Genomic DNA, 15,864 nt, shown 5'->3' on the forward strand with positions numbered 1-15,864 from the left:
AAGATCTGAAAATTTGTAGTCACTGGGAATCCCCAAATAGAGCCATTTTTGGAAACGCCACTCACCCTCCAGCGGAAGTAGCCTTCATTTCAGTCTGAGAATCAAAGGGAAGGTGATATTTTCAAATCAGATACAGCCACTCACATTGTCAAAAGCATCAGTGAGAAAGCTTAAAGTCTGCAAACCTTGGGAACGATTGTTATGGAATCTATTGCGTCATAGCCCAACCCCTTACGTACCAGCTGATCTTGTCAGTAGCTTTTTTTTTTTTTTTTTTTTTTTTTTTTTTTTATTAACTTGAGTATTTCTTATGTACATTTGGCAAACATCCCTTCCCTCCCCCTTCCTTATGGGTGTTCCCCCCCACCCTCCCCATTGCCGCCCTCCCCCCTGACAGTCTTCTTCTTTATGTACATGTGTAGATATGAGTCACATATTAAAGTTTTGGAAATAGGTCAGGAGAAGGTTTTCCTTTTCCTCAGGAGGGGCCAAACACTTTATAAAGAGGGGAAATGTTTGACCAGATTCTGCAGCAGTAGTTAGAGGGAGATTATTGACTTCTAGAGCGATAGTTGCATTTCTGGGCACGTGAACTACGCATGCTCTGCCAGAAGGCAAAACTGTGTGTCCCTGAGCTGTGTCTGTGCACCGTTCACATGCTCTGGAAGGTAGGGACAGCCAGGGCTCCATGGACATCACACAAGCCAGAGGCTGACCTTTGAACTGTGTGGACATTGAGAATAAATCAAACCAGCAGTGCCATCTCCTTGCTGGCCGAGGATGAGCGTTCTTATCTCGGAGCCTGAACGTACCGTGTCCCAGCTGTTGGGACTCCCCGTCGCCACTGGGTGGGCCAGTTGGGATGCTGTGACTTAGATGCGTGGTGTTTTCTGGCCCCCAACATGAATAGGCCTTAACAATGAGGGCTAACCGGTCAGTTTCCCTTCAGCCCTTCAAGCAAACGCGACCCCCGGCCTCACTGGTGCAGGCATAATGGGATGTTAAAGAGCCCATAACGGAAACTTCGCTGAGGATAAACAGAGCTCATCAGCCACAGCCGAGAAACACATGGTTCTCATTTAACCTGCTGAGGACAAACCGAGTGTGCCTCAGAAACATAAAAATGGGGACCGGCTTTCTCACGTGCACCCCAAAATTCCTTCTGTCCATAAGTCACGGCCTTGGCATTACTAGCCCCTAAGAAGTCGTTTGGTCTCCCTGGCCATCGGGGTCCTACCCTTTACCTCTTCTTAAATTTCCTAAACAGGAGCCCTGAGGCACACTTCAGACTTCCCTGAGGTCCTTGAAACCTGAGACCCAGTGAATCTGTTACCAGCTTCACTTTCAGCTGCTCTGGCGTGCACGCACCTCCAAAAGGCGGTCCAAGAGGTTAGATAGAGTGTGGAGGTTAGAGATGGCATCCAAAGGGTTACAGACCTTTTGATAGAAGGAGGATCCTCAAATAATAGGTGCAGAGTGAACTCTGCAAAGCTGGGTGGACGCAAACTTCGCTCTTCACCGTAGAGGGATCGAAGAGTCGAAACTGGAATCTGAACAAACTAATACAATCCCAAGGTCTGTGCTGTGTCCCAGTGGGTGGGGGTGGGGTGTCGTGACGGGTTCATTCATTATCCAAGTCAGTAGACCATCCCGCTTCCAAAGTGTCTGGCCATCTGTGGAAGGCGAGCATCTCGGGCCTGCATGTCAAGTGCTCAGATAACGTATTTACGCCTCCGTCTCTCACGGCGACGATCCAGCCACATCTGGAAATTCTTCGCTGTCATTTCATCTCTGAAAGTACTTCCCTTCTGTATCACTTCAGCTCCAGGAAAAGCCATCCATGCTTGTGAAATGGGCCTCGCCGGGGCCCGCCTTTCTCTGATTACATGGAAATGAATTCTCTTTTATGGGGAGCCTGGTGTGGCCTGCACTCCTGACTCCCCTGACTCCCTGGTATATTGACTGCTTACTCCTGAAGAGGAGAAAAGGGGCTCAGGACCAAGGGGGAAAGTCTTGCATCGGCCATCCCTAGAGCTGGTGGGAATACATGCATCTCCCTATAGCATAAGAGTTAGCAGGCTCACGGGAGGCGGGCTCACAGGATCTGCACCCTGTGCTTCCTGGAGTGTCGGTATCAAGGCTTCTTTTCTCCTCTGTCTCATCTTTGGTCTCAGTGACCTCCTGGCCTTTCAGACAGAGCACAGCTCTTCCTCCGTGTGACAAGAAGCGGCTGAGGAGAAATGTTTTCTTTAGGAGATAGTCTTCAATTAGAAAGAAGACATCTAAGCCAAAGTTATGACACGTTCAGGATTTTAAATTTACTCTCTTGGCCCAGCCGACTGGGTAAAGGTTCCTGTCACCGAACCACATTCACAACTAAGTAAAAGAAAACAATATGCTTACTGACACTTTTCTTTCTAGAAGCGAAGGACACCAGGCTGTTCTGGTGGCCGTGATCCATCCCCAACTCTGCAGATTTCTAGTGAACTGTCACTGTGAACACTTGACACCTGCCTTTATTTCTCTGTCCCATTTCAACAACTAAACTGTCTAGTTGAGGTCCTTAGTGGTATGAAACGGGAGCCATGGGGGGGAGGAGCTAAGCAAAGCTCCAGCCTTCTCTGCTTACCTCACGGAGCCTGGGAGGGTGGGACAGGTTTCTTCTTTGGAGTTCTGTTTGTGTGTTGGAACCTCTAGCTACATGTAGGAATAAACAGGAGAAATATCAGAACCCAACACCTACTGGTCATGACAGTGTGCACCAGTAATCCCGGAAGTGGGTGGGCAGAGACGAGAGAATCCCTGGGGCATGCTGGCCAATTCATTCTAGCTGAGCCAGTGAGTGCCGGCTGCACTGAGATGCCCTGTCTCTAAAGAATAAGGTGGGGAGATGATGGAAGTAGACGCCTGACCTTGACCTCTGCTGTGTGTGCTCACACAAACACGCACATACATGTGTACACACTGACACACATGTATACATACACATAAAGAGGGAGAGATGGACAGACAGACAGGAAAGAATCATGCCAAACTGATAAGCATGGAGTATTCCACAGAGTATAAGACTTGCTCTGTGCACATACACATGCACATACACACACACACACACACACACACACACATGTATACACACTGACAACATGTATACCCAGAGAGACAGAGAATTATCATGTGCCAAACTGATAAGCAGGGAGTCTTCCACAAAGTGTAAGAATTACTGTGTGTGTGCTCACACATACACATACATGTATACATACACTGACACATGTGTAGACACACACACACACAGAGACAGATAGACATACAGACAGAGAGACAGACAGATGGGTGGATGGACAGACAGCAAAGTATCTGCCAAACTGATAAGCAGGGAGTCTTCCACAGAGTATAAGAATGGCTGTGTGCACTCACACATACCTACACACATACGTGTGTACACACACGGACATGTGTACACATACACACAAAGAGAGACAGACAAAGAAGTATCACATGACAAACTGATAGGCAAGGAGTCTTCCACAGAGTATAAGAACTCTTCTCTCTTTAGAAGGAAGCTCTCCGTTCGTTGTCTTTCAATGGTGGGACATTGACATCCAGAAGCATGTTCTTAGCCTTTCAAAGTGTGGGTAACATAACAGCCGAGACCTCACCAGTACTGTTAGTTCCATCTCAGGCCCCATCCCTGCTGGAACAAAACAGGGGTGACTTCGACTCTCTGTGGGTCTGAAGCACCATGCGGCTGGAAGCTGAATGTGCAAACCTTTGGCCCCTTTAGGAGAACACCGCCATCTGACCATCGGTCAGACAGCACCCAGAAACACCTGTCATTCGCAACAATGTAACTTAATACAAGATAAAAATGGGAGGTGACTGAGTTTGCTTTTTGCTGAATGGGACAGAATGGAATTGGCTCATTTATGTTAGGATGAGTATAATTAACCAATTGGTATCATGTCCCAAGCATTTTAGTGAGTCCTGAAATGAACATCCCCACAACCGCTCTGGAACACGGTAAGCCACCAACAGTGGGATGGTGATCGCCCTGTCTCCTGATCTCTCCACTCCCAGAGTAGGTAGTTGGTGGTTAAATTAGCAGAGCTGGTATTCACAACATTCCCTTGGTGTCCCACCTCAAAGGGCGTGTGAATTCAGAGAATCCAGATGGGCCCGGCAGTTAAGTCACAGGCCTGGTCATGTTTACCCACTTGCCAGCAGCTGTGCGTGTGTAACATGATACAAAAAAGTGGCCCAAGGAAGTGACAGGGAGCAGAATGTCGGCTGACAGAGAAACAGGAGTTAACGGGAAACACATGTTCTTGACAAGAATGAACCTGTGCTCCTTCGCCAGTCAGCTCTAGGCTAGTTTCAAGTCTACTCCCCCCAAGGCTACACTGAGGGAGACTCCTAGCCGGGCTCCTGAGTGATGCAGTGTTCAGGTTTCCAGTTACCTATCTCTCTGACCGTGCACCAGAGGCACAGAGCCAGGCAAATTCTGATGACCTTCTCTGTGAAACCCCGGCCAAGCGGTGTGTAATCAGGAGAGTGGGCTAAAGCTGATGAAAGACACATCCAGGCCTCAGACGTGCTGTTAAAATAAAATCAGGCGCAGTCGTACACATTCAGGAGGCAGGAGCAGGTGGGTCTTTGTGAGTTCCAAGCCGGCCAGAGCGACGTAAGCCGAAGAAAGAAAGGAAAGTGCCAAGAACATTGCAGCCTGAGTAGAGTTTGGTTCCTTAGTTCTGGGGTCAGGTTAATGGGCTCATCTCAAACCTCACATCCTCCTCCCTGGTTCAGAGCCTTCCCTGGCTCCCCCATCCTTCTCCAGAGCCAACCTACTCCTAAGATCTGCTTACAAGGCCCTTGCTTTGTGCAAAGTGGAGAACATACAGTTCCTGTGGCAGGTGGTTTAGGAAACTACCAAGTCAAGGTCCTGGCACCTCACCGTGAAAGCTTCTTGTCAATGGGGCAGAGTCATCACCGGCTATGACAGCAGTCTTAGGGCGCATGGTGGTGTACACCTTCGATCCTAGCCCTCAGGAAGCAAAGGCAGGTAGATCTCTGTGAACTCAAGGCCAGCCTGATCTACACAGTGACCCCTTAGGGCAGTCAAGGCTACATAGTGAGACTCTATATCAAAAATAAATAAGTACGTAGATAAATACATAAATACATAAACAAAAAAGACAACAATCTCATAGTAATCCACCAGCCCCCACGGTGCTTAAATAGATTAATTCATTTATGAAGGAAGAACCTCATATGCCCTGAGGCCACGTCTCCCAGGTACACCAGCGTGTGAGCGTGGGGAAGGGCACGTTCACGCCACCACACCAGGAGTCCTCCTCTATCCAGGCTGTCCCTCCTGCCTTCCTCTGATGCCTGTTCAAGGTTGAACTCAAGGCCACAGTGTGCACCTCCAGACTCTGCTATTCCTTTCTCTCTGGATTCTGGGCCCCCCTCCTCAAGACCTGGAGGAGGCCTGGTAGCTCCCCTGAGTCAGGAACGCTCTGAGGCTGAGATGGACAAACTAGAGTGGTCAGGATGTGTGAAATCAGCCATTAGGGTCCCATCTGTAGAACCTGGGTGCTCCGACAGGGGGTGTATCAGAGATTCTGACTCCCCAAACTTACAGAGCTGCAGGCAAAGGTTGCTTAAGTTCTCAGACCCTGACATCTGCAAAGTGTGGGTGGCAAGTAGAGACCTGTTGTCACAGTTTGCTGGAACACCTCTGATGTATGTCTGCCTGCCTGCCTGCCTGTCTGTCTGTCTGTCTGTCATCAATGCTCAACTAACAGTGGAATATTATTCAGCCCTAACCAAAAAGTGTAATCCTGTCATTTATGGCAACATGGATGAAACCAGAGAATATTCTGTTAGGTGAAGTTCAGCAGACATAGAATAAAACTAGACATGTTCTCCACAAGCAGAAACTAGAAAGGGTGACCTCACGGTAGTGTGTGAAGCAGTGTCCACCAGAGCCGGGGGTGGGTGGAGAAAAGGGACTTGGGGTTTGACACGGATGAGGTGCAGTGAGGAAGCTAACAGAAGGCACTGAATATCTCCAACACAGACAGACAGACATCCAAGACGATGAACGCTCCAGGGACTTGATGGTCTGTTCACACACACACACACACACACACACACACACACACACACACACACCATTAAAAATCCTTTAACAAGAAAACTCACGCTATGCTCACAAATATGTAGTTTTCATATATCATTTAAAACATCTCGCCAAGCCCCCGTTTAGACAGTCATGGGGGTCTCCATTCTGACGGCAGCGCCCCCTGCACAGAGGTGAGGCAAGCGCCCAGTGTGTCCCATCTGTTGGAATGGAGCCTCATGGAAACCAGGGTTATCCTTTACATCTACACACAGAGGGCTCACAAACAACTCACCCGGCTCCCGGAGAGATGAGCTTGAGGGGTGGGTGTAGAAGAACAAGCCTGTCACCTATAACAGACACTGGTCCTGAGCCTTACACGTGGGAACATCCTGGTCCCTCTGACCACAGCCTCCACGACCATCCCTTCCTCCCCTGGGGACCGAGGCTGGTGATGTCCAAAGGAAAGGCCATCTTTCCTTGGCCAAGAACCTCAGTTCAGGCTTCACCCCTACGATGAGTGAAGTGAGACTACTTAGAGGACATGGGACACCCTCCTCCGACACCTTAGCCACCTCCAGCCACTCACCCAGGATGACTCTCCTACCGCGAGATGTCCATGCCATCTGGGTTCCAACAGCGTGGGCTCCTGACAGTCTCCCACACCGCCGCCCTCCCTTGGTTTCAGCTTACACAGTGTTTTCTCTGGGGTCAGGTTTGGAGAGGGCAGATAACAACAGAAAACCCTCAATAACTGTGCCGGCAGAATCCGGCCTCAACAATGTGCCCCGAGCCCTCTTGTCCCCAGTTGTGGACTTAGTAAGTTCTTTTGTGCAGATTCCAATAGCCACGGGCCTCCTTCAACTCCCAGGGGTCCTGTCGTGGGAAGGCATTTGGGCTCCGGCAGTCTGGGAAAGTATGAGAGTGAGTGGGCAGAGGTGAGCAAGGGGCAGAGGCCACAGGGCCCTCAGCCGGCTGAAGATGGATGGGGCTGTTGGACACAAGCAGTGGGGTGCTTGGTGTGACATGGGAAGACGCTTTCATTTCCTCACGACTTTGACCAAAGATGATTAGAGCCATGCTGAGGGAGTATTCTAATTTGCTTTCTCTCGCTTCGATAAACATCCACAGCCAAAAGCAACTTGGGGAGGAAAGGGTTTATTTGGCTTACAACTTACGGTCCATTGTGCAGGAAGCCAGCCAGGGCAGGAACCTGAAGGCAGGAACTGATGCAGAGGCCATGGAGAAGTCCTGTCACTAGCTTCCTGTCCATGGCTCACTCAACCTGACTTTTTTTTACAGCACCCAGAACCATGAGCCCGGAGATGGCACTGCCCACAGTGAGCTGGGCCCTCCGGCATTAACCATTAATCAAGAGAATTCATGATGGGTTTTCCCAAGGCTGATCTGTTTTCGTTTGTCTTGTTTTAACAACTGAAGTTCTCTAGACAAAACTAACCAGCCCGTGGGGTAAGGTTTTAGCAATTGCTTATCTACAGAATGGGAGGTGAGGTGGCCCCTGGCTGAGAAATTGGCGCTGTGAGTAAAGGTGCTGTCTACTAAGTCGGGCGACCTGAGTTTGATTCCCAGAACCCTCATGGCAGGAGAGAACTGACTCTGACCTCCACATATGCACCGTGGCACACATGTCCTCCTCCATTCTCACAGACATGGGATGCTCCAGGGAAGCCATACATATGATCCGGGAAGCCTGTGATCAGCTCCGAGGAGTAACCGTGTAGGCCACTGTGCTAATTCTAGGGATAAGGAAACCAAGGCCCAGGAGACTCAAGTTGTCATGGTTGTGAAGAAGCAGAACTGGGCTGCAGTGGGTACCACTGAGTATTCAAGAGTGTAACCAGGCATGGTGACACATGCCTTTAACCCCAGCTGTTGGGAGGCAGAGGCAGACAAATCTCTGAGTTCGGGGCCAGTCTGGTCTACAGAGCGAGTTCCAGGACAGCCAGAGCTATACAGAGAAACCCTGTCTATAAAAGCCAAAAAAGTCCATGAGGTTGGAGAGGCAGCTCAGAGGGTGACGTGCTCACCTTACTAGCACGAAGACCTGAGTTCAATCCCCAGCACCCACACTAAAAAGATAGGGGTCAGGGAAGGAGAGATGGCTCAGTGGTTAGAGCCCTGACTGCTCTTCCAGAGGTCCTGAGTTCAATTCCCAGCAACCACATGGTGGTTCACAACCATCTGTAATGAGATTCCAATGTCGTCTTCTGGTGTGTCTGAAGACAGCTACAGTGTACTTATATATAATAAATGAATAAATCTTTAAAGAAAAAAAAGCTAGGGGTCAGGGCTCGAGTTCGTAATCCTAGTGCTGGGGAACTAGGGACAGGAGGATCCTTAGGGGTCACCAGACAGGCCATCTAGTCTAACTGGTAAGTTCCAGGCCACCGAGGCCACCTCAGAGAAGGGAGATGGCATCTCTGGAGCTGACGCTCAAGGTCGTCCTCAGGTCTCTGTGTACACATGTGCCCGCAAACACAAACATGGACACACATTGTCTAGAAGCGTACCACATGATTCACAACAGTCAAGTCATCGACCCGTTCCTAGGTACTGATCCGCAGAGGCAGAGGCCTGTGCTGTGCAGACATTGTTCGGCCGTAGAGATGAGTGAACTCTGTCAAACACAGGACAAGGATGGAGTTGGCAATCATCGTGTTCAATGAAATAAGAGGGGAGGGGACAGAGGACAAGAGTGGTGACTGGGATAGCATCCGCTCTCTGGGTTCCTTCTTCTGGGTCCAGGCTGCTGCTAGCAGCCAACCATGTGACCTCGGATAATTCACCAAACTTAAGGCCTCAGGTCCTTATCTGTCAGCCAAGGCCAAGGACTGATCTGGGAACGGCCTTCCAAACACAACATTCCAGGGTACTCTGTTCCCCTTCCAGGCCCAGAGACAGCACAGAGTGGCCTGGCCTCCCAGCCTGCAGGCACTCATACCTCCCGTGGGCTGGCCAGCAGTCAGCTTTCGGTTGGGAGCTGAGAGGAGACGGTGGCAAAATGGGTCACCATGAAGAATTCTGGGTAAAAAGAGGGTGGATGTCTGTCCTCCTCCCTGACTCCACCACAGTCTGTCCTTGACCACTGAACCCAGTGCTAGGGTGTGGGTATGGTGCACGGCCCACTCTCAAGAGCCCCTCTATAGGTCTGCCTCCTTATCTTCCTATAAATCCATCTTTAAAATGGCACCAGATACGGCCCTGGCCCACGGGACTGTTGTGAAGCAGATGAGAGAGTGTGAAGGGCGCTCAGAGCTGGTCCTGGATGTTACCGTGACTGTGACCTGTTCGTCCTCTCAGAGGAGTGCCTCCCTGTGGTGACCCTCGTCAGGGACTGAGTGGCTGAATTTTAGCTGCACCAGATCAGATACCAAAGAGACCCCGGGAGCCTTCAGTCTCCTGCTGAACCAAGACCACCCCGAGCCTCCCAGAAAAGTGGGTTATTTCCTGATTAAAATGATTCCCGTATAAGCCCGGTCAGGAGCGTGTTGGCGAGGTTTTCATCGACCACCACCAACTTCAGCTTCTGCTTCCTGCCCCACATTCCACTGGGGGCAGACTGTCATAAGGCATCAGATCCCCTGACCATCACTTCCCTGCACACGCACCACCCCAGAGACGCCCTGTGGAAGAAGAAATTAGTTCTGGCTGTGACTCTGTCCAGCAAGGCCTGGCTGTTTCTCACGCACTTTGCTGCCGCTCCCAGCCTCTACCCCCTCTCTGCTGGCACCTGTAGCCGGGTGTCACCACGATCTTCTCACATTGGGGACTCGCTCTTACGTGAAACCAGCTAGGGTGGGTTGGCAATCAGGTTTCTCCCCCTGCCTGGAAGGCCAGAGCGCCCATTTTCAGAATGCCAAGGAACTCTTGGCCTGCCTCTGATTTCAAGGAGGGTCTATCCTACAAGGCTTTCTGGGTACCAACCAGGGGTGCAGTGTGATAGCCAGGCCTTGGGGCTCGGGGGTCTTCACTGGAACTTCTGTGCAGAAAACTTCTCTGGGCCTGTCAGCATTGTCCCCTCTGGGTGGAACAAACTGGGGAAGGGGAGACCACACACTTGAGAATGAAAGGAGACAGATGGTCTGAGAGCAAGAGTTCTCAAAACCAAACCTCAGGTACCCACCACGAGGTTTGTACTCCAGTGGGAGCAGAATTGAGGACCCAGAGCAATTCTTGGTACACTTTTTATCTTAAATCTCTCAAGAACAGATGCTAAGGGGTTTTACAAAATCTTAGTGGTTCCATGGAACCTTCTAGAAACTTCCAACAGTGGACCATACATGAGGCCCACTTATAAGTCTGACGGACCTAAGGTTCCAGAAGACCTGAGCTCCAGACCAGGGCTCTTGACTCTGTTAGCACATGACTTGGATTTCTTTTTGCCTCCTAAATGCCCATCTGAAAGGAAGGATATAGATGAGCTTCGAAATCAAGAAGCGGAAGGTTAGAGCTGTTCCTCAAATCTCGTTTGCATACCATGGTCTTCTCAGTTCAATCTACGTTAGGACTTAATAGCCACATTTTCTGTAATAACTTCTGCCCTAAATACTTCTCAGCCAGAGCTGTGATAAGCCTGTGGGCCTGGCTGCTAGGCAGACTAAGGCAGGAGGATGTCTTGAACCCGGGAGTTCAAGGCCATACTGGGAAACAACAAGAATCTCACAAAATGAAATGCCCTTTGACCGTTCCTGACATCTAGAGAATGGTAGCAGGGAGAGTCTATGCTCAGCTGCTGTGCCAGATGCTTCTAGATCTGTTCTTTCTTAGGCCGCTGGCTCTAACAGGTCTCTCTCCATTTCCAGGTGAGCCAAGAGAAGGGGAACTGCTCCTTACAAAGGAACCCAACCCCCTGCATCATCCCTCAAGAACAAGAAAATATCTTCCACACCATATTTGCTTTTTTCTCCAAGTCCGGAAGAAAAGTGTTGGTAAGAATTTGCTCGGTGGCAGGGGCCCCGTGAGGGTGGGCCTCACAGGGAAGGCATGTCAGAGACGAGAGGCCGGTCTTCAACTTGGTGTTTCTTGTTTCTCAAATCCGGTTTTCATCGGTTAACTCAAAAAGGCTCAAGGACTGTGATCAAACCCTATTTTTCAGCCCAGGGTTTCCGTCAAACCGTTAAAGCTAAATGCCAAATCCCATTGCCTGACTGACAGAAAACCTACTGACCAGGAAGCAAACGATTTCTTCTCCTAGAAGGAACCTACAGTACAATGGGGGAACCTGCTAGCGATTTCTATTAAAATTAAACACGTATGCAGTACACCCCACACACACACTTGAACACCTCTCCCTCTCCTCGAAGAGCTCGGCAGTCTGCTACTAGAGGTTTAGAATTGTTTTTCCCGCTTGCCTACCGTTTCACTTCGTTTTGCTATGACAGTGTACCCTGGCATAAGCCTCTTAGGAGAGAAAGAGTTAATTTTAGCTAAAATTCCCAGGGTGCAGTCCACCACTGTGCAGAAGTCAGGATACACCTAGTCATCTTGCATCCACAGAGAGGAAAGAATTAAGACATCCCTGCTGTGCTCAGCTCACTTTGTCTATTCTCACACGGCTCAGGACCCCCCTGCCTAGGGAATGATGCTGCCCACAGTGGGCGGGTCCTCCCACATTGATCAGTATAGTGGAGATAGCCCCTCCCAGACCACCCTGATCCCTCCTTGAGACTGTTTTCCTAGGACTCTAGATTATGTCAAGCTACCCAGTGGCACATATAGTAAGGACAGTCCATCTTTGTAAAGGCCCTAGGGGACACTTAGATATAATGATGTCGGCTGTGGGTTCCATACAACTCCAGGTCAAGCTGAAAATGTCCCCTGCAATTGAAGCTTCACACAGGTACACACACACACACACACACACACACACACACACACACACACACACACACTTTCTATATAAAGATACACTTCAAAATACAAAAGAAAAATTTCTCCTTGGTCATTGGAATAAAATTTCCCTTGTCGGTTTATGTGTCTCCCTGAGTGACACAGCTTCTTTCTTCTTTACACGCTCACCCCCCATCCCACCTCACCCACCAAACAGAAGACTGATGTCTACCTGCCAAGGCATGAACCCAGAATCTGCCGTAGTCAGAAAGCATTCTTGTTTAAGATTTGTTAATTTTTTATTTATATGAGTACACTGTCACTGTCTTCAGACACCACCAGAAGAGGGTGCCAGATCTCATTATAAATGGTTGTGAGCCACAATGTGGTTGCTGGGATTTGAACTCAGGACCTCTGGAAGAGCAGTCAGTGCTCTTAACCGCTGAGCCATCTCTCTAGCAACATTCTTGTTTAAAAACTCATAAAAGTACATCAAGATATCTACACATTTCTTTTTGAGAATTGATTTTTCTTGTGAAATCCAACTTTTTGGTAGGATTGACCACATAACCACCGGGTGTCTACTTATGGACTCCCCCAAACACTAGAGACCAGAGCCCTAGTGCCCAACAAGGTCATAAGTCCTTCTACCGCCCTCTGCTGGTAACAGAGTATAATTACATCCTCTTCAGTTTGGGGGAGGGGGGAGAGATGTTATAGTTTGCTTTTTGTTTTGTGTTTCTTTTTAAGCTACTCTTTATACCAGTACAATTTATATATTAAATAACAGTAACTGAATTGTGTGGTACAGTTTTAAACAGAAGAAATCGTGAAAATAATTCAGGTTACACAACCCCTTCCCCCCTATACCTTAATACTTGTTTAAAAATCACTTTTTCTAAACGAATTGGTGGGGCAGGTGTATTCGGTGACTGGACACACCTAATTCCTATTTTGGAGCTGGGTCCCTGACAAGCTGGGCAGGAGGTCTGGCGTCAGCCACTCTACGTGCCCCACCTCTTCTTGATTTTGCCTCAGCCAACATGGCAGACACTCTGTGCTGTAGATGGCTTTGGATGGTCTCGGTCTCTTAATTCCATCTGGACATTTTCTCCTCAGGACTGTGAAAAGACAGGGAGCCTCTGCCTAACACTGCACTGCAACCTTAGCGCCCTCCCTAAAGAGGAGAGCCGCGCCATCGACCTGTACATGCTACTGAACACGGAGATTCTGAAGAAGGTGAGTCCCCGGGTCACGCGCGCTCTCAGGGGTTACCCAGAAACCCTGGAGTCAAACTTTCCCAGCATGCACCACTGGCGATTCATCCACTAGACCCTGCCGAGATACAGTTTCAGACGCTCAGTTTTACGTTTAATCCAAGGACTGGCAGTGTGACCTAGAAGTGCAGAGTAGCTGGGACCACACTTCGAGCAGTTAACGTCTTTACCAGCTTCCCGAGTTCTCATCTGCCCATCCGTGATATCCGTGCCGTTGCTCTTTTAATTTTCCTTGCGTTAATCTGTAGAGCGTGGTGCTGCGTGCCTTTAATTCCAGGTAGAGGTAGCCAGGTCGCTCAGTTTGATCTCTAGAAAAACCAAATACCCCCTGGGCTTATAAAACCTCAGATTCTTTGGCAGTTGGAACCTGAGACGTTACTGACAAGCTTACAAATTCTACTGATTTGGAGACCATGTTTTGTTCTGGTTTTGATCAAAGGTCAGCCAGCCTTTCCTGTCAAGAGCTAGGAAGAACTGTTTTAAGCTTAACGGGCCAGAAGCACGAGTGCTCAGTCTTTTGACCTTGTGACATGCTCATCAACTTACAAAACAACAAACAATAGAGAAGCTCATACTGTTTTAAGTAAGTTGATTTTGTGATGGACTACTGGTGTTCATAGCTACGACCCTGGAGCACGTGTTACGTATGGCACAATTATGTATGCTGATTTACTCATTTGCAACAGTTTAACTCTGCCAGCAGCCGTAGGCAATAGTCAAATGCAGGGCATGGTTGTGTTCCTAATAAAACTTTATTTACGCAAACAAGCAGAGGGCCAGATCTGACTCATGAAGACTAGTTTGCCTGATCGCTTGTTCAAATGACCCCTCAAAGAAGTTGGACTTGTGAACCATAGATTGCTTTGCTACTGTGAGTTTATCAAATATGGTTCCAAATCTCTGTCAGAAAGCAAATCAGTGACCCTAAAGAAAGGTATATATATATAAGACTAAACATGCAAGATGCGTACAAAGCGGGTGAGAAGCATCGCTGTCTCATGATCGGCTTTTAATCAGATCCAGCAGTGATGCAGCAGCCTGCGAAGACGCAGTCTTTGGGCTGTGGGGGTTGCTTTGTTTTCCCTGTCTCTCTATAGCTAATGCAATCTCCACACACTGGAGATCTGGACACCATCTGGGGAAAGTAGTTTGTGGAAGGCGGGCTCACCCTCAGGACTTCCCTGGTATAGGTCAATGTTAGTGGAGACCAGGTGTGAGCCAGTCTCCCATTCCCCTCCCAGGAGTCCCTCCCTGACATGGTCCCCTACGAGTCCACGTGCTTTCTCGCTGGTCCATCTTAGCCGTGCTGCCGACGGTCTATTTCCCATGAACTTACTGATCATGGCCCCCAGGGCGATGGCACTGAAGGATGAGAACCACTCTTTCCTGACTCCATCCCAGAAAGTTCCCACCGGTCAGGCAAACCAATGGAGCTCCCAGGCAAGAGAGGTGACAGCTCCGGGTTACTGCACAGAATATGCCTTGAGTCTGAAGGACCGCCAGGCCTGGACGCTAGCACAGTGTCTTGGGGGAGTCGACCAGATGGCTCCAGGGCCTTTGGGTCTCCCTGAGGACTTAGATCAACACAGACCTTGTGGCTGGCCTCAGCCTAGAGTTGTTTATTTTCCTTTGACCTCGAGGTTGGCTCCAGACAAGGGAATCTGAGGTTTTATTGTTTTAACCTCAGCTAGTTTTCATTTGAAATGTTGGGTCTGATTTTTTTTTTTTTAAATCTTCAGAGGATGGGATTCCTTTGGAAGTGTCCCTAAGGCCTTTTTCACAGCCACTGGGGGCCAGCCCTTCATCTGCTTGGCCTCTAACCTAACCATTATTATCACTGTTAATGTCTACGGTGGTGACAATGGTGATTTATAATAAAAAATACAGTGTCAGAGGATGGCTCTACAGCTCAGTGGGTGAAGGGGCTTGCTGCCAAGCCTGACTACCTTGCTCCATCCTGACAATCCACATGATGGAAGGAGAAGACGGACCAATAAAAATTGTCTACTGATCTCTCCTATAGGCTTGTGCCCTGTATGTGACCCCAGTGCTCCCACACCAAATTAAGTAATTAATTAAGTGTAATATCAATAGAAGATCAGAGGACGGGAAACTAAAATTTACAAAACTATTAAATTGCTGGAAGATCTTATGAAGCAGAAATATTCTTTTGAATGACAGTCCTCCCAGAAGCATTTAAAAGTGTTTTGTTTTGTTTTGTTTTGTTTAATTAAGGTAGAGGATAGTTTAAAAAAAAGAAAACAAAATAGAAAGGACAAAGGAAGGAAGGAAGGAAGGAAGGAAGGAAGGAAGGATGGATGGATGGAGTAACAGGAGAGATGGCTCAGTGGTTAAGAGCACTGACTGTTCAGAGGATCAGAGTTCAGTTCCTAGCAACCACATGGTGGCCCACAACTGCCTATAACTCCAAATCCAGGGGATCTGACGCCCTCTCCTGGCCTCTTCGGGCACCTGCACTCATGTGCACACACCCACACATACACAAATACCAGACACAGAGAAATACGCATCATTAACATTATTCTTTAATAACAAAGTTCCATTTGACCATGCATATATAGTTTTCATGTTCAAGTGGGCCTTACACATAGGAGCCCA

The 15,864-nt window shown here is 48.8% G+C and overlaps 1 protein-coding gene across 1 annotated transcript in view; it reads left to right on the forward strand.

The window, feature by feature from the left end:
- Itga9 (integrin subunit alpha 9) overlaps window positions 1-15,864 on the forward strand; it is a 293,447-nt gene that overhangs the window by 255,159 nt on the left and 22,424 nt on the right. The window contains exons 24-25 of the mRNA XM_032911092.1: window positions 10,942-11,067; window positions 13,088-13,207. Coding sequence (XP_032766983.1) covers window positions 10,942-11,067; window positions 13,088-13,207 — 246 coding nt within the window. The remainder of the gene's footprint in view (window positions 1-10,941; window positions 11,068-13,087; window positions 13,208-15,864) is intronic.

The sequence above is a fragment of the Rattus rattus genome, chromosome 8 (genome assembly GCF_011064425.1).
Source record: "Rattus rattus isolate New Zealand chromosome 8, Rrattus_CSIRO_v1, whole genome shotgun sequence".
NCBI classification, from domain to species: domain Eukaryota; kingdom Metazoa; phylum Chordata; class Mammalia; order Rodentia; family Muridae; genus Rattus; species Rattus rattus.